Here is an 18301-nt window from a genome sequence, read left to right as displayed (position 1 = left end):
GGACCAGGGGAATCTGCTCCAGGCTACCAGTTCCCAGCCTGGGGAAGGTTTGGGTGGGTGGGCGATTTTCCAGGGTCCCCTGCCAATCATCTCTGAGGGGCTCAGCCCCGCAGACTGGCTTTCCCAGGAGGTGCACAGCACAACGCATGACTCTCATCAAGCTCACGCTCGGTTCAGTCAATCGGTGGCATTTATTGAACGCATACAGGGTGTAGGGTAGTGTACTAAGCACTTAGCACTGCAGTAAGCTTACTTAACTGAAGACTGGTTGCACGGAGGATAACTGGTTATTTCCCCACCTGGAATGGGATCCGGGAGGAGGGAGGGGAATGGAGCTGGGGGTTTTAGAGACAGAATGAGATAGGAAATGATCTACAGAGACATGATCAAAGCCAGGAGCAGAACTGAATAGACCCTGATTGTGAGGCCTCAATTTTGGTCACTGGAGACTTTACTATCTTATCTCCCTGGTTTAAAGGAGGTGTTATAGGAGGGGGATTTGGAGGGTCAGCCAGGGGAAGGGAGTAGGGAGGGAGGGCTGCGGGAGCAGCTGGAGTGTTTTTGGTCAACTCTGAAATGAATGGCCCACCGAGCTTGTCCCAGTAAGGTTGAGGGGTAAGCTAGGAGAAGGAGCGGCAGAGAACTGACCTCTCCCCTCTCAGGTGCGTTTCTACACTTTGGGAAGAAGAATTCTGAACACTGGCCCAACCTCTTGCCTTTTCTCCTTGGCCTGGGAGACTTTCTTCTCATCCAAGCTTGACTGCTTTTTGGCCTGTTGGTCCCACAGTGCCCCTCTTCCCCAATGTACTTAGTCCATAGGCCTTTCCCCGACCCGGCTCTCCTCACTGCTGAGATCCTCCACAAGAACTGATTCTTGACAAGAAATACAGCTGGAAAAACAAAGTCAAAACTCCCACAGAGACAGGGATCAGCTCAATGCATCCTAGGGACCACAGACCCAGACCCCAGCAGGGTTGTGACACCATGAGGAAGAAGAAAAAGCCTCTCGCCCTGGCTCCTTCTCACCATCCTGGGATAGAGGGTTGAGTCCCTGGTAGACAACCCCCTGAAGGGCTTGACTGCTTTCACCACCCCGCCCTCAGATGAAAGCAGCCCTACCCTCCCCCCCAGCCCAATCTGGGACAACCGCTCCTGACCTTGCCTGGAGAGGGGGAAGAGAGCCATCCTTCAGGAGACACAGGCCCAGCCGGCCCATCGGGACTAGGGAGCCGAGCTGCCGTGGCCACTCCGCCTCGAGGATGTGTTTCCAACAACTGCTACCCACTTTCTTACCTGGTTTGGGACTGCTTGTTCAATGTGAAACCCTGCTTCCCAGCAGGCAAGCTGCCCTCTCAGGGCCCGTTCTACCCCTGACCTGGCTCTGCCAGCTGGACCCAAGCATTCACTGGGATAGGCAGTCCCAGTGTGGGAGGGGAGAGCACGCAGAACAGGAAGCCGCAGCAGCAGCAGACTGAGTTTATAAAAATATTCTTTGCATGTGGAAAAAACTTTTAAGAAAATAGACTTTCCCCCAGCCCTTGCTGATAATGTCTGTGCCTAGAGAGAAGTCTGTGGTTGCCCCTCCCAGATCTGCTCCCCCACTGGTCGTGAGGCCTCACCAGCCCTCACTTTGCCCATCAACTCCCTCCGCCCCCCACCTCGGGGAAGGCTCTCATCCCCGGATGGACGTGTCCCTCTTTGCCCGTGCCCAAGAAAGATCCCCGAAGGAGTGCTAGATTGCTCCTCTGCCCTCCACCGCCGCCACAGGGAAAATTAGACTTGGGCTCTCACAGAAGACAGGCCTCAAACCAGGCCGGCTGGCAGGAACTAGCATCCTAGCTCCTCTCAGGGGGGTCAGAGGCAAAAAGAAAATGATGGACTCCGGGAAGCCCCACCTTCTAATGCTTCCTGATGAAGGCCCACCGGATGCTGCAGTACGTGGAGCCAACACCATCGATCCTGCTACGACAAAAACATCTCACACAGAGCAGGAAAACCATCCAGCCCTTGGGCCCTCCCAGAACTCACAGCCTTAGGGTCAGATTCCCCAGCAAGATGCCGTGTGCCACCTCTCTGGGCAGTACTAAACACGTGGCCCAGGCCACAGACTCTTGGCAGGTTCTCATCCTGATCCCAGCAGGGGCCCTATTCCCTCATCTCTTCCTGTCTTCATCACTATTCCTAAAAATGGCCACCCAGAAAAGCTGGACCCGAGTTACTCTCCCTTATCCATAAGGCTCTCTGTTTCAGGGAGAGGGAAACCTGACTCATCGTTTCACCTCTTTAGGCACCACTCCAATCCCAATTTAGTAGTAGCAGTAGTAGTAGAATTAGTAGAAGTAATAGTAGTAAGTGTTTATCCCAATCTTACCTATGTCTTCACCCCAAGTGGTGTTCCACTTAGCTCGCCTCACTCTCACCCATCAGGCCCCAGGGGTCGAGGGCAGCCTCTCCCCATTGGGCCCCACAACAGCCCATCCTCAAAAGCTGAGACACAGAGTGTGCAAAAAGCATCGACAACTCTTATTATTGCTTAAATTAAACAAGACCTGATGCCTTTCCTCCTCAGGATATGGAGGGTGGAGGAGCTGGAGGAGGGAGAAGGGGAAGGGCAGAAGGAGGGAGGAAGGGGGTGTAGTGGGGTCTGCTGTCCTGGCCCCAACCTGAACCCCACTGCCCAGGCATGTGCTTGAGACAAGAATTAAAAACAATAAGAAATAGGATTCCCTGACCTGACCTTAAGGGTTTTTTGCCCTACCCCTCACACACTTGGCTCTTCAAGCCCATATCTTTCAGGGGTGCCACCCAGAATCCAGGAAAAAGTAGCTAGAATGAGAGGCTCTAACCACCACCCCAGAGCGGGTGCACAGCATTCCTGCAGGGGAGGGCTTTCCCTCTGCCTGGTCTGTCCCACCAAGACCAGAGCTCCCTGCCTTGTTGGATCCCGAGAATTCTTCTCCAATTGCATGCTCCCCCTCAAGCCTTCTCTCTCTACCTCCCCTCCACCAGCCCCCTCCCCCCAGTTCATCTCCTTACGGCAGGAAGCCCGCCTCTCACGACCCATGAAGTGGGCCCTGAGCCCCAGCCCGGGTTGGGCTCCACAGCTGGACAGGTGGGCGGGCAGACTCGGAGGCTCCCGGAGGCCTCTCTGGATTGAGGGTGGGGCATGCCCTCCCCAGCCCCCTGGGCCAAGACCCTGCTGACCCCGTCTCCTCTCCTGGAAAAGGAGATCACAATTTCTGAAAATGGGAGGGCTGAGGGCACCCTGCCCGGAGGTGGGGAGTGGAGGGGCAGGCGTGAGATCTAAGGTGTACGCAGAGGAGGAGCGTCAGCTGCTGCAGACTTTGGAGACCCGGAGCATGTAGGCATCTGTGCCAGGCGATTGGAGTCTGCTGACACCTCCACAAACCCCTCCTGGGGAGACTGGCAGGCAGCGACGGTTACAAGCAGACCCCCGAGCAGAGGGAACCCCGCGTGAGATCACAAGGAGACCCCTCCTCAACAACCAACCCGGAATCCGGCGGCAGCCCACCCTTGCCCCACAACATTTGAAAGGCATGGATCACGTCGAGCAACGTTTCTGTACTGTACTTTCCCAAATGCTTAGTACAGTGCCCTGCACACATTAAGTGCTCAATAAATACCACCGATTGATTGACTGACCCGAGTAGCAGGAAAACCCTCTCTTAACCCAGCGCACGAGCTGCAGGCCCTGACAGACCTGTCTGGTTTACATCTCTGTTTCCTGTGATCCCCCTCTTTTACTAGCCCCAAAATACCTACCTATTGATTAGAGATCATTTTGGTGACTTTGGGGTTCTAAGACAAAACTTCACAACGACTAGATGGTCACTGACACAGGAAAAAACCTGAATGCTTCCAAAGGTTGTGATCTTAGCAGCTTTCCAATTTGTTTTATGAAAGAAGAGAAGAGAGGAAGAAGAAAAGAGAGGAGAGGAGAAGAGAGGAAAGGAGAGGGAAGAGAAGAAAGAAGAGAAGAGAAAAGAGAAGAGGGGGAGAAGAGAAAAGAGAAGAGAAAGGAGAGGGGAAGAGAAGAAGGGGAGAAGAGAAAAGAGAAGAGAAAGGAGAGGGGAAGAGATGAAGGGGAGAAGAGAGAAGAGAAAAGAGAGGAATGACACCTCCTTCACTCTCTAGTCATCAGGGACCCTCATTCCCTGCCAGCTGGGCTCCCCTGAGCCAGGTTCAGAGCTCTGAGCTACCGCCCCTCTCCCCTAACCCTCTCAGTCTTCTGGGAGCTTTGCACAAATGCCAGCTGGGTGGTTTCCAACCCGAAAATTTCCCCACTGAAATGGCCAAAGCCCACCCCCACAGTAAGCATCTCCCATTTTTCTGTTGTCATTTTTTGCAACAATTCCCTCCCCCTTTTTCCCCGTTCTTAGCACTTTCTGGAAGTCATAAGCTTTCAGTAAAAAAAATAAATATATGTCTGTCTGTATATATATATATGTATGTATATATATATATATATAAATAATCTATATATATGCATGTATATGTACTGGGTCCACAGGGGTTCAGCCCTGGCCACAGGCCTGAACTGGGCGAGCCGGAAAATCCGGTTCCCGGCTCTCGGTTCTGGAGCGTATTGCTTTGACTCTTGCAGGCTCCTGAGGTACAAGAGTGTGTGAGCCGACAGATCCCCCGGTGGTGTCTCTCTCTCTCTCTTTCTCTCTTATTCCCCCACCCCCCCACCTCCCCAGGGTCGCTGGGAAATGGCCCCAGAGCCAGAGCCCCCGTCCCCTCACTCCAGGCAGGACCCTCATCTGTTCCTCTTGCTCGGGCCTGGTCCCAGCTCTAGCTTGGGAACGGGCAGTGGGCCGCACTCTGCTGCCTGGCTCTGGGCGGGGGGGTCCTCGCAGAAGTCCGTCACCCAGGCGGGCCCAGAGAGGAGGCCATAGGGGCCGGCGGAGCACGGCGGTCTGCTGGTCACCGCCACCAGGCCCCGGGAGGACAGGGTGGCGCAGGAGAGGCTGCTGGCACTGCCGCGTTTCTTGGTGAGGGCCAGGCCCGGGGGCGAGAAGAGGGCAGTCAGCGAGAGGGTGCTCAGAGCCTCCAAGGGCTCGGCACCGGGGCCACCTCCCCGCAGGCCGCCCCCCGTCCCCTCCTCATCCGAAGGGTCCATGGAGTCGTGGCGGGCGCAGCCGGGGCTGGTGCTCCCACCGCTGCTGAGGCTGCGTTGGTGCCTCCGGAGCCCGCGGAGGCCGAGGGTGCGAGGGCCTGGGGGCCGGGAGGCCGGGGACGGTGGGGCCGTCGCAGTTCTGTGGGCGCTGCCCATCGGGCGTGGGAAGAGGGCGGCAGGGAGGTCCAAGGGACGCTGCGGGGAGTCGCTCAAGTTCAGGCTGTCCTCCAGGGTGGTCTGCAGGCTGCCCTCCGAGCTGCTCCCGCTGTCATCCAGGGAGGGGTCGCTCTCGGGGGGCTGAGGAACCCGCAGGAAAATAAACCAGTGCTGACTCGGGGGCCTCTCCCTGGGGGTCCTGGGCTAGGGGGGCTGTCTGGCCAGCAGGGGCCCGATCGGTCTCGGACAAAGCTCTAGGGATTTCCTGACTGGAAGGGCCCTTGGCCCAGAACTGCAACAGGCGGGGAACCGTGTTGGGACCACCCGACGGGAGATGGGGGACGGGTGAGTTTCAAGCACCTGAACTGCATGCGCTCATTTCCCTAGCCATGCCGGGTGTCTCCGCCAACCTTGACCCCAAGAGTGCCAAAAGGGCAGCAGGTGCAGCAGCAAGGGAGGGCCCACACATACTACCTGTCCTAGCTACCGGGCCTAAGGCCTTCTGGGCACCTAGCTCTGGCTCTGTGCCCGAGGTGTGGGTGCAACTGGGGGTCTGTGGTGGACAGGGATGGGGATGGAGCCAAATGCTCTTCTCTTGCTATTCTCCCAGCCATCCTAACTCTTACTTTATCCTTTAGAGTGTAAGCTCCTTGTGAGCAGGGATGTGTCTACCAATTTTGTTGTATTCTCCCAAGCATTCGAGTGCTCTGCCCACAGTAAGTGCCCAGTTAATATCATTCATTGATAGACTGATTGATCTCTCCCGTGTTTTCAAAAGAAAGACAATCCACGCCTACACCCCCGCCAGACCCTGGCTGCCCCGGGATGAACCTGGGTCTGGAGAAACTGATCAGATTCTTTTTGTTGAAAACTGGGTCATAGAGACTGGGGAGAGAGAGCCAGGGCTTCTCTGCTCTCCTTCTGGTCAGATAACAGCGGTGGAATGAGAGGGCTGGGGAGGAGAGGTCCAGGGAGGAAAGTGAGGCGATACAGCTCCCTTGCATTTTGGGATACCTGGTCTCAAAGGCCCAGAAGCAGTAGGAGCAAAACCGAGTCCAGTCCAGTATTTGACACAGTGCTTGGCCCCCAGTAAGCCCTTAGAAACCACAGTTACCATTACTAATCTTGTTAGGGGTGGCAGCCCACCCGGGAGCAGTGGGCCAACTTGTTCCCTGCCTTGTCCGTCTCAAGCAATTCCCTCCCCGGATTCCCATCTCAGGTAGCCAGCGCGCCTGTGGCAGGAGCGGGAGCTCGGTCAGCTGGGGGCTGGGAAGCGAGAGGGCCTACCTGACGGAGACGTGTGCAGTTCACGGTTGGGGGGCGAAGGGTCGCCCAGGAGCCCTGCAGGGAGATCATGGGGAGGCTCCCGGGGTGGGCAGTTTTCTCCTGGCCCTGCTGGCTGGCAGAGATGACCGGCTGAAAGAACTCGGCTGGCACAGGCAAGAGAGGGCTGGGGGTGTCCGGAGAGAAAGGGCTCGAAGGAACTGATGGAGAGGAACAGGCAAATGGGATCAGCAAGGCTCGGGCCCCCCTTCCGATCTTTATTCTCAGCCGCTTCCCCTACCTGTCATTGATTTTAACATCCGTCTCCCCCGGCTAGACTGTAAGCTCCTCGTGGGCGGGGATCGTGTCGACTAATTTTTTGCATTGTGTTCTACCAAGCGCTTAGTCCAGCGCTTTGCACTGGACTAATACCATAGACTGGCTGATAGGGCAGACTCTCAGCCTCACTATGAGCGGCTGGGGATTCCTGGAATCCCCTTGGAAGCTTCGGGAACACCACGCCCCATGGCCACAGTCCACTGAAAAACAAGCCTCACTGCAGAGTTCAGAGGTTGGGGTGGAGGGGTGAAAGTTAAGGGGGTGAGGAGGCGGAAGGAGAGCAGGAGGGCTGAGAAGCAGCATGGACTAGTGGAAAGAACAAGGGTTTGGGAGTCAGAAGACCTGCCACTTGTCTGCTCTGTGACCTTGGGCAAGTCACTTATAACTTCTCTGTGCCTCAGTTCCTTCATCTGCAAAATGGGGATTAAGACTGTAATCTCCATGTGGTACATGGAGACTGATTATCTCTAACAGCTTTAACAGGGCAGAGAATGCATATGTTTATTGTTGCAGTGTACTCTCCCAAGTGCTTAGTACAGTACTCTGCATACAGTAAGCGCTCAATAAATACGACTGAATGAATGAATGAGTGAATCTGGGAGAACGGCAGCTAGAATGGAGCATGAGGTTCTTCCTGAGCAGGTTAAAAGTTAAGTTTTTTCCCAAAAAATACGCTAGCCCCCCACAGTCCTGTTTTCCTTCTCCTTAATTCTGAGCCACGAGTCTGGCAAACCTGCTCCTGGGGATGGGGCGCTGGAAACCCCAGAAGTCTGGGGTGGGGTGGAAGAAAGCCGCAAATGAGACGATCAACCGCCCGCCCCGGGGAGTTGATGGAGGTCTCGTCTGGGTGAAGGGGCTCACCTGGGCTGCTCTCCTGCTCAAGCCACGTAGCAGGGACAGGGTGGAAGGGGGTGGTCTCCATCTCCCCCAGGTAACTCTCTGCAGGTGGAGTAACTGCAAGGTTAGATGGCGGGAAGAAGCATTCACCCAAGTCTCCCATGCTGATGGAGTCCGGGGTCTCTGGTTCGCCCTGTTGGAGAAGAGAAAGCCAATTATCAATTGATCAATCCATTGATCAATCAGTTGATCAACTGGGGAAGCAGTGTAGTCTAATGGATAGAGCATGGGCCTCTGGACTGTTATAATAATAATAATGATGATGGCATTTATTAAGCGCTTACTATGTGCAAAGCACTGTTCTAAGCACTGGGGAGGTTACAAGATGATCAGGTTGTCCCACGGGGGGCACACAGTCTTCATCCCCATTTTGCAGATGAGGGAACTGAGGCCCAGAGAAGTGAAGTGACTTGCCCGAAGTCACACAGCTAAGTGGTGGAGCCGGGATTTGAACCCACGACCTCTGACTCCAAAGCCCGTGCCCTGTCCACTGAGCCAGCCCGTTGTGAGCAGGGAATGTGACTGTTAATAATGACATTTATTAAGCGCTTACTATGTGCAAAGCACTGTTCTAAGGGCTGGGGAGGTTATAAGGTGATCAGGTTGTCCCACGGGGGGCTCACAGTCTTCATCCCCATTTTACAGATGAGGGAACTGAGGCACAGAGAAGTTAAGTGACTTGCCCAAGGTCACACAGCTGACAAGTGGCGGAGCTGGGATTTGAACCCATAACCTCTGACTCCAAAGCCCAGGCTCTTTTCCACTGAGCCACGCTGCTTCTGTTTTATTGTTATATTTTCTCTCCCAAGCTCCTAGTACAGGGCTGTGCATACAGTAAACGCTCAATAAATATGATTGACTGACTGATCAATCAATCAATCGTACTTATCGAGCACTTACTGTGTGCAGAGCACTGTACTAAGCACTTGGGAAGTACAAGTTGGCAACATATAGAGACAGTCCCTACCCAACAGTGGGCTCACAGTCTAAAAGGGGGAGACAGAGAACAAAACCAAACATACTAACAAAATAAAATAAATAGAATAGATATGTACAAGTAAAATAAATAAATAAATAAATAGAGTAATAAATCTGTACAAACATATATCCATATATACAGGTGCTGTGGGGAAGGGAAGGAGGTAAGATGAGGGGGATGGAGAGGGGGACGAGGGTGAGAGGAAGGAAGGGGCTCAGTCTGGGAAGGCCTCCTGGAGGAGGTGAGCTCTCAGTAGGGCCTTGAAGGGAGGAAGAGAGTCAGAAGGACATGGATCTAATCCCTGCTCTGCCCCTTGTCTGCTGTTTGACCTTGGGCAAATTATTCCCAGACTAAACCCCCCTTTCCCTCTGCTCCCCCTCCCCTCCCCATTGCCCCAACTCACTCCCTTTGCTCTACCTCTCCCCACCACAGCACTTGTACACATGTACATATTTATAATTATATTTACTTATATTAATGATGTGCCTATAGCTCTAATTCTGTTTATATTGATGCTATTGATCATCAACTTTTTTTGTTTCGATGCCTGTCGCCCCCCCTCTAGACTGTGAGTCTGTTGTGGGCAGTGATGGTCTGTATTTGTTGCTGAATTGTACTTTCCAAGCATTTAGCACAGCAAGCTCTCAATAAATACAATTGAATGAATGAATGAACTTAACTTCTTTGTGCCTCAGTTACCCCATCTGTAAAATGGGGATTAAATTCCTGTGCTCCTTCCTACTTAGACTGTGAGCCCACTGTGGAGCCAGGGACCGTGTCTAACCTAATTAACCTGTACCTACCCCAGTGCTTAGCACACTGTCTAACACATAGTAAGTGCTAACAAATACCATTAAAAAAAATCAATGGGATTTATTGAGAGCTCATTCTGTGCAGAACAGAGAGGTTAATTTGTAACCTCCCCAGCTCTTAGAACAGTGCTTTGCATATAGTAAGCGCTTAATAAATGCCATAAAAAAAAAACAAACAAAAAACAACAACACTGTAGTAAGACCTTGGGAGAATACATTACAACATGGTTGGTAGACACATTCCCTGCCCATAAGAAGCTTACAGTCTAGAGGGCAAGTTCTCAATCAGTCAATTAATGGTATTTATCGAGTGTTTCCTGTGTGCAGAGCACTGTACTAAGCACTTGGGAGAGTATTAATAATGATATTAGTAATTGTGGTATTTGTTAATCAATCGATGGCATTTACTGAGCACTTACTGTATGCAGAGCACTATACTAAGCACTTGGGAGAGTACAAGCGAGTGGAGAAGCAACACAGTTTAGTGGATAGAGCATGAGCTTGAGAGTCTGAGGCCATGGGTTCTAATCCTGGCTCTGCCATTTGTCTCCTGTGTGACCGTGGGTGAGTCACTTCACTTCTCTGTGCCTCAGTCACCTCATCTGTAAAATGGGGATTGAGACTGGGAGCCCCGAGTGGGACAGGGACTGTGTCCAACCCGATTTGCTTGTATCCATCCCAGGGCTTAGTAGAGCGCCTGGCACATAGTAAGCGCTTAACAAATGCCATAATTATTATTATTACAATATACCAGTGTAGCGTGGGGAGACAGACAGATATATACGTAGGTCCCGGGGAGCTGAGGGTGGGGTGAATATCAAGTTGCCAGAAGGGTAAGATGAGTGTGAGCTCCTTGAAAGCAAGGACTGTATGTGGCCACCTCCACGCGTGCCCCCCTGAGGGCACCCAATCAAAAGGGGGTGACTGACTACTGAAATTGGGGGGTACCAACGGAGGGACAGAAGTAAAGTTTCTTAGCCACCTCCGGAAGCTGCCACAGGAGAATACCCCTCCCCACAGCACTTGTATATATTTGTACAGATTTATTACTCTATTGATTTTACTTGTACATATTTACTATTCTATTTATTTTGTTAATGATGTACATCTAGCTTTAATTATATTTGTTCTGACGATTCTGACACCTGTCTGCATGTTTTGTTTTGTCATCTCTCTCCCCCTTCTAGACTGTGAGCCCGTTGTTGGGTAGGGACCCTCTCTGTTGCTGACTTGTACTTCCCCAGCGCTTAGTACAGGGTTCTGCACATACTAAGCACTCAATAAATACGACTGAATGAATGAATGAAATACATTTTCCACCAGCTCCCAATGTGAGCATATTCACCTGCTAAGGGAGGCTCAAAATGCCACCTTAGCCTAAAATACCTCATAATTCAGGCCAAAGATTTGATAATTTGAGGATTAGCAGACATAGACCCATCCATGGGTGCCAACTTTTTGTTGTAGTGCAGGGGCCAAAAAGGGGGAAGGGGCATACGTGCAGGCTTCGAGGAGTTAGCGGGTCATAAAACCCCCACTTTGGGTCTTCTTGGCCCCGAAGAGAAACCCTCCAGTCTCGTCAGAGACCCCCAGATGAGTGAGTAGGGAGTCTGGCTCAGATGGCACAGTGGACTGTGGCCCATGTGCTGACCCGCGCCAGGTCAAACCACCCCCTCTCCTAAACAGCTACAGTCAGGAAGGCATCGGGGTGGAAGAAACTACATCCCCTCCATCCACAGGGACATCTTGGAGCTACATGGGCAAGCAGCTTTGGAAAGAGCATAGGCCTGGGAGTTAGAGGACCTGGGTTCTAACCTTGACTTTACTACTTGCCTGCAGGGTGACCTTGGGCAAGGCACTTCAACTCTCTGTAGCTCAGTTTCCTCAACGGTAAAAGGGGGATTCAATCCCTGTTCTCCCTCCTACTTAGACTGTGAGCCCCATGTGGGACAGGGACTGTGCCCAACTTGATCTACTCCAGGGCTTGGAACAGTGCTTGACACCTAGCAAGTGCTTAACCAACACCATAACAGCACCGGGTAGAATCGCTGGGGGCAGCTGGCTGGTGGCTGTTGGAAGCCGGGTGGCCGGGAGGATCACACAAGGCTGGAGTCAGGAAGCCTGGAACCGGAATGTGTTGGGGTATATTCTATCAGGACAACTAGAGCCTCTCGGTGAGCTTTGAGTGGCACAGAGGGCGAGGGGCACCCAGACCGGCTCCCTCCTGCATCGTTTTGAGGGCCGGGGGTTCGCCGAGCTGCAGTGACATTGGCCGCCTGGGCTCTGGGAAAAGTAGGGAGGAAGGCAGGAACCACCTAGTCCCACAGCTCCCCACCCTCTTACCTTGCTTCCCTTGGTGCCGGGCGGGCAGAGGCCGGGGTCATCCAGGCTGAGGTCGTCTCCCAGCAGGACGGAAGAGGACTTGTCCGAGTTCAGGGAGAAAGCTTCCGTTTCCGCCAGCTGGACCTGAGGGGAGAAGCCACAGTGCCGGCGCTGAGGAGATTCCGAGCCCACTCCCCGTGACATGCCTCAGTCTACTGGGGCTCAGGAATACCAGGGACAGGAGGATGAGAACCCAACATGGAAACTTAAGATAGCGCTCTGAGTGGGAGACCCCTGGTCAGGGCTCAGTTCCAAGGCACAGGGGACGGCCAGAGGGACAGGGTCTCCCCGGGCCAGGCCAGAGTCTGACAACGGGGCCGAAGAAGCCAAAGCCGGGAGCAGGGAGCTGGTGGCACAGCAGTCTATGTCAATGAGGGGCAAGTTCCCCTGGGGTGAAGGAAGCCAGGCCTGCCAAGAGCCCCATGGAGGAGAGAGTTGGTCCCAGCCCAGGTCAGATGGGCAGGGCCTCCCTCCTGGGGGATCCTGAAACCTGCCTCACAGCAAGGTCAGGGAGAGGCATCTCTCAGACCTGAAGAACATAGAGGCTGCTCCGCTGCTGGCCTCATGGGGTAAGAAGAGGAAGAGGAAAAGGAGGAGGGGCAGGAGGAGGAAAAGGAGAAGGAGGAGGAATAGAAGGAAGAGGAGGAGGAGGAGAAGAAGGAAGAAGAGGAAAAGGAGGAGGAGGAGGAAGAGAAGGAAGAGGAGGAGGAGGAGAAGAAGGAAGAAGAGGAAAAGGAGGAAGAGGACGAAGAGAAGGAAGAGGAGGAGCAGGAGAAGAAGGAAGAAGAGGAAAAGGAGGAGGAGGAGGAAGAGAAGGATGAGGAGGAGGAGGAAAAGGAGAAGGACGAGGAGGGGGAGAAGGAGGAATAGAAGGAGGAGGGGCAGGAGGAGGAGGGGGAGAAGGAGGAATAGAAGGAGGAGGGGCTGGAGGAGGAGGGGGAGAAGGAGGAATAGAAGGAGGAGGGGCAGGAGGAGGAGAAGGAGAAGGAGGAGGAGAAGGAGGAAAAGGAGGAGGAGGAGGAGAAGAAGAAGAGGGAAGAGGAGGAGGAAGAACTGATGTTCACCCAAGAGGTGCTCCAGAAGTAAGACAAGTTTGGAAGGGGTGCAGGCCCTGGAAAAGACTTCCCGTTCACAATTTGATCCCTATTGTGGACGGAAGAGAGTCCTCCCAGATGGAGAAAGGGTAGAGACGCCAGGGGACCATCAGCCCCGTCACAGGTGGACTGGGCCGAGGCACCGGGCTGGGCCCTGAGCCCGCAGATGACCTATAACCAGACGCGCTTGGACAGCTCCCTTGTTCCCACAGCCTGCCCACTAGCTTCCCACCCCCCGGACCGGCCTCCCTCCCCAACCGCTCAGGTCAACAGACTCCCGCTGAAACAGCAATACACTACGGCACTAAACTGAGTTCCAAGCACCTGCCTAAGCTTACGCCAGCCTAGGGACGCCCTCGCCCAGGCTCGGTTTAGGGCTGGGGCTGGGGGCGGGGGGCTGGGGTTTCCCGTCCCTTCCTCTGACCCGCCCGCAAGTTACCTCTTGCATGTCATGGTTACACTTCTCGCACACGGCCGGCGAGGAGTAATGGTGGAAGACGGAGCCTGAAAGGTTATCGATGATCATTAACTCCCCTTCGAAGGAGTCCTTAATAATTAAAGAGACACTGTCCAGCCACAAGTTCTCCTAGGGGACAAGAAAGGGGAAGGGGGAGGAGGAGGGGGAAAAATTACTTGAAGGATCTCAAGACTTGTTGGGATGTTGGGATGATGGGATTGAGGAGTCGAGGTCCTGGGTGGGGCGGGGCACATATCGCTCCCTTGGGCCTGTGGGTGGGGCAGATGGGCTCTGGGGAAGCCCCCATCTCTGCCCTGCCTGGGCACTGCCCCCTTTCCTGCTGCTTCAGTCCTCGGCTCCATAGTCCACTACCAAGGCACATTGGGCTGCTGCCCCTGTCCCTGCTTGTCCAGCCTTGATGTCCACGCAGTCCTACCGCACCAAGTCAAGCCGAGCCAAGCCTGGCCTGCTGCCTAAGCTACCCTCAGAGGCCTCCGCACACAGACTGCAAATAAACCGCCGCTCTCTGCTGCTCGCACCCACAACCTGCCACGCTACCGCGGGCCTCCCCGGGCCCCACGGCTGTGCCTCCTTCCAGCCCTGCCTGCTCTCTTGGCCGGTCCGGTCCTCAGGTCAAACACGTTGCTGCCGTCCAACTCGGCCCAGCCCCGCGGCTCTCCTGGCCAGTTCGGGGCCTACCCCAACCCGGGCCACTGACTGCTCCAATTGAACCCTTGCCCAATCCGGGCCCCGTGGGCCACCATCCCGGTCCACCAGAATGCTCAGCCAATCTGGGCCCCAGCCACAGACAGCCGAGACGCCCTGGCCCCCAAGTGCCGCCCCCGGACCCGCTCCTCCCAAGACCCAGCGTGCCAGGGAAGGCCCTGAAGGTGGGCAAGAGCAGATCCCCTGGACTCTCCTACCTGGGCAGGAGAGTAGCACTTCATGCAGAGATGGCCCTCGGGGTCGCCCGCTCCTCCTGCTCCTCCTGCCCCCCTGCAGGGGCCCAGTGGGCTGGTCCCCCGGGGGCACAGCCCGTGCGCCATCTCCAGCTCGATCTCGGCATCCATCTCGGCGTCCTCCTGAGCCTCCTTGTTGCTGTCGTCCAGGTGCTTCATGAGCACGGCCACGACCACGTTGATGAGGACGAACTGAGCTGTGAGCACGAAGCTGACGAAGTACAGGGGCGAGATGAACTGCAGGTTGCTCAGACAGCTGCGCTCATCGTGGGTGCAATCCCGGAGGGTATCCTGGCAGACAAAGACGGGACGGAGGGGGGCGGGGCACAGGTCCCGAGACGGCACAGTCAGGGCCGCCGCGGGGCCTGCCGTCACCGTCTGGGGGCAAAGGTCGGGGGGCTCACGTCTCACTCTCATGGCTCCCACAGAGTAGTGTCCCTCCCACTCTTTCTGGGTGCCCTGGGTTTTCTAGGCCAGCACAACTCCAGGCACATGCAGGATCTAACCCTGTTCCTGTCGGGAGCCTCCACCTTCTTCACAGACTTTGGATTCAGTGGTCACCTGGGGCCCTGTGGCAAGGAAGGGCTGCGAAGTGGGGCAGGGTCCCTTCCTCCCTGCCCCCATCCACTCTGGATTCGCCCGGCCCGCTCCTCTCCACCTCTGAGTCTACAGGAGAGATCAGCAAGTCCCTCCGGTGCTCTGAGCCCCACTGTTTCCCCAAATGGAGGATCCATCGTTGGTACTTATTAAGCATTTATTGTGTGCACAGCACTGTACAGACAGCCTGGGAGAAGGATGGGAGTAATGTAACCTGCTTGGCTCCACCCTGCAAGGGCCACATGGTGAATGGATGTGGCTAAGGGGAAAGCTCCTCAAGGTCCTGGGAGGGGGGACATCTTAGTGAGCGTGGGGCTGGCCGTGGGGATAGTGGTGGGGTCAGTGGTTTGGCCAGTGGTGTGCCCACCACTCCAGCCAGCATTTCTGGCAAACTCATTGCCCATGGTTGTGTCCCTCTCCTCTTTCCTCTCTACGCGGCCCCCAAGCCCATCCCCCCAAAAACAGATGTTCCTTTCCGCTTCCTGCCCTGGCCCCAGCCCAGGTCACCTTCATGATTCCATTCCAGTTGTCGCCAGTGGAGACCTGGAAGAGCGTCAAGAAGGCCATGCCGAAGTTCTCGAAGGTGGCGTGGCGACTCATGCCCTCACAGGGGTTCTCCTCATTGCACACTGGAAAGGAATGAAGGGCCATGGCACGCAGGGCCGGGTGGGTTCAGAGCAGGGGGGCAACAGCTCCAGAAAGGCACCACCAGTGGGGTTCAAGTCCTAAGCCCTCATGAGACCATCCTAGGTTCTATGCCCGGCCACCTCTGCCACCTCCTGGCATCTAGTCTAGAAGGACCAGGCAGCCTTTGGCTGGTCCCAAATGATCTGAAGTCCCCACCTCCTAGCTTGGAATCCCACCACCCTGAAGAGCCTCCCCTGTTGAATGACAAGACTAAGTGCCGTCCCAGGGACCCCTGGCACCTCCCCGCACCATTTCATTCATTCATTCATTCAATCGTATTTATTGAGCGCTTACTGTGTGCAGAGCACTGTACTAAGCGCTTGGGAAGTACAATTTGGCAACATTGTACTGGCATCTAGATTATAGTGGAAGGAATTAATAGTGGCCATCAATGGTGAGGGGAATATCAAACAGGGTTGGAGAGGGAGGAGGGGGATGACTGCTGCCTTGGCCCTGGTGGACAGCAGGAAGGCCCCCCCACCCCTCCCAAACCTCTCTGATTGACATGAGTGACTGGGAGAGGGGATCCAAGCAGCATGGTTCAGTGGAAAGAGCACGGGCTTTGGAGTCAGAGGTTGCTTCCCCAAACATGTGACCGCCTCCGGGTGGGGCAGGGCTAGGGCTGGGGGTGAGTGATTCCCTGTGGGCTGAGAGAAGACCTTTCAAGTTGCCAGACACCTATGGGAAGCCTGCCATTATGCACCGGAGCTGCGCCGGGACTCACATAATAATAATAATAATAATAGCATTTATTAAGAACTTACTATGTGCAAAGCACTGTTCTAAGCACTGTGGAGGTTACAAGGTGATCAGGTTGTCCCACGGGGGGCTCACAGTCTTACTCCCAATTTTACAGATGAGGTAACTGAGGCCCAGAGAAGTTAAGTGACTTGCCCAAAGTCACACAGCTGGCAATTGGGAGAGCTGGGATTTGAACCCATGACCTCTGACTCCAAAGCCCGTGCTCTTTCCACTGAGCCACGCTGCTTGGATCCCCTCGCCCAGTCACTCATGTCACTCAGAGAGGTTTTGGAGGGGGTGGGGGGGCCTTCCTGCTGTCCACCAGGGCCAAGGTAGCAGTCATCCCCCTCCTTCCTCTCCAACCCTGTTTGGTATTCTCCTCACCATTGCTGGCCACTATTAATTCCCTCCACTATAATCTAGATGCCAGATGGCAGGATAAGCCCATTGTGTCTGGCAGGGCCCGAGTTGGGGCAGTGGTCTGAGCTTGGGAATTTTTGGCTGTGGGAGAGTTCCTTTTCATCTTCCGCCTCACTCCCCCCATCACGCCCGAATCTGACAAAACCCCTCTGGGAAAACCTCGGATAACGGGCAGGGGAAGGGGCGCACAACCATCTCCCAGAGTCCCTTGGAAAGAGCCAGCTGGAGAGGGCCCCTACCAACTCCAGGCCACTCAGAGTGGGAAGCAAACCCGGGATGGTCCCCATGCTCTCCACGGGGTCGGGGTCAACTCCCTAGCATAGGGATTCCCCCCACTCCCCACCAGCTTTGGGGCTTTCCACTCACCCAGTTTCCCAAAGAGCTCCACTCCTAGGGCTGCGTAGATGAAGAAGAGGAGCATGAAGAGCAGGCCAAGGTTCCCCACCTGCAACCCAAACCAAACTGGGTCTGGGTATAGGCCGGGCCCTCAAACACTGCCATCCACGGTAACCAGCGGGGGCCCTTTGGGGTGTAGAACACAGGCCGATCCGCCAGGCCCTCACTGGGTCAGTCCTCTGGTCAACAATTAATCAGTGGTATTTACTAAGCACCTATTACATGCCAAGCACTGTATTAAGCATTAGGAGAGTACGACAATTGAATAAATAGACACAGTGGGGGCCTTTAAGGAGCTTACAATCTAGGGGGCATTTTTCTGTTCAGTGGTCCTGCCTCTAACCACTGCAACATGATGGTGGTGCCGGGGGGCGGGGGAGACCGTGTGATGGCTTCCTCCCTCCTCCTCACTGGGAGGCACCTGCCATTTTTTTTAATGGTTTTGTTAAGCACTTACTATGCGCCAGGCACTGTTTGAAGCACTGGGGTAGATACAAGATAATCGGGTTGGACACAGTCCATGTCCCCACATGGAGCTTACAGTCTTATTCCCCATTTTGCAGATGAAATAACTGACGCCCAGAGAAGTGAAGTGACTTGCCAAAGCAAGAGGCTCTGAGCCATGCCACGCTGGGGGAAAGTGCCCAGAAGGCCAAGCTGGGGTGTGGGAAATCAGCAGCGTGGCTCAGTGGAAAGAGCACGGGCTTTGGAGTCAGACGTCATGGGTTTGAATCCCACCTCCACCACAAGTCTGCTGTGTGACCTTGGGCAAGTCACTTAACTTCTCTGAGCCTCAGTTACCTCATCTGTAAAAATGGGGATTAAGACTGTGAGCCCCACGTGGGACAACTTGATCACATTGTATCCCCCTCAGAGCTTAGAACAGTGCTTTGCGCATAGTAAGCGCTTAACAAATGCCATTATTATTATTATTATTATTAAACCAGCGCCCTGGTAAGGTAGAAATGGGGAGAATTCCTGG

The 18301-nt window shown here is 54.6% G+C and overlaps 1 protein-coding gene across 1 annotated transcript in view; it reads right to left on the bottom strand.

Moving 5' to 3' along the window:
• Positions 1–4763: 4763 nt before the first annotated feature.
• CACNA1I (calcium voltage-gated channel subunit alpha1 I) overlaps positions 4764–18301 on the bottom strand; it is a gene marked incomplete at its 5' end in the record, with an annotated part of 119427 nt that continues 105889 nt past the window's right edge. Inside the window, 8 exons of the mRNA XM_038756084.1 lie at positions 4764–5437; positions 6584–6780; positions 7760–7928; positions 11930–12052; positions 13502–13648; positions 14443–14769; positions 15583–15704; positions 17290–17368. Of these exons, the coding sequence (XP_038612012.1) occupies positions 4781–5437; positions 6584–6780; positions 7760–7928; positions 11930–12052; positions 13502–13648; positions 14443–14769; positions 15583–15704; positions 17290–17368 (1821 nt within the window). The remainder of the gene's footprint in view (positions 5438–6583; positions 6781–7759; positions 7929–11929; positions 12053–13501; positions 13649–14442; positions 14770–15582; positions 15705–17289; positions 17369–18301) is intronic.

This window comes from Tachyglossus aculeatus, chromosome 14 (genome assembly GCF_015852505.1).
Source record: "Tachyglossus aculeatus isolate mTacAcu1 chromosome 14, mTacAcu1.pri, whole genome shotgun sequence".
In the NCBI taxonomy this organism is placed as follows: domain Eukaryota; kingdom Metazoa; phylum Chordata; class Mammalia; order Monotremata; family Tachyglossidae; genus Tachyglossus; species Tachyglossus aculeatus.
Note: the sequence above shows the minus strand (reverse complement) of the source record. Positions and strands in the feature narration are given on the sequence as shown.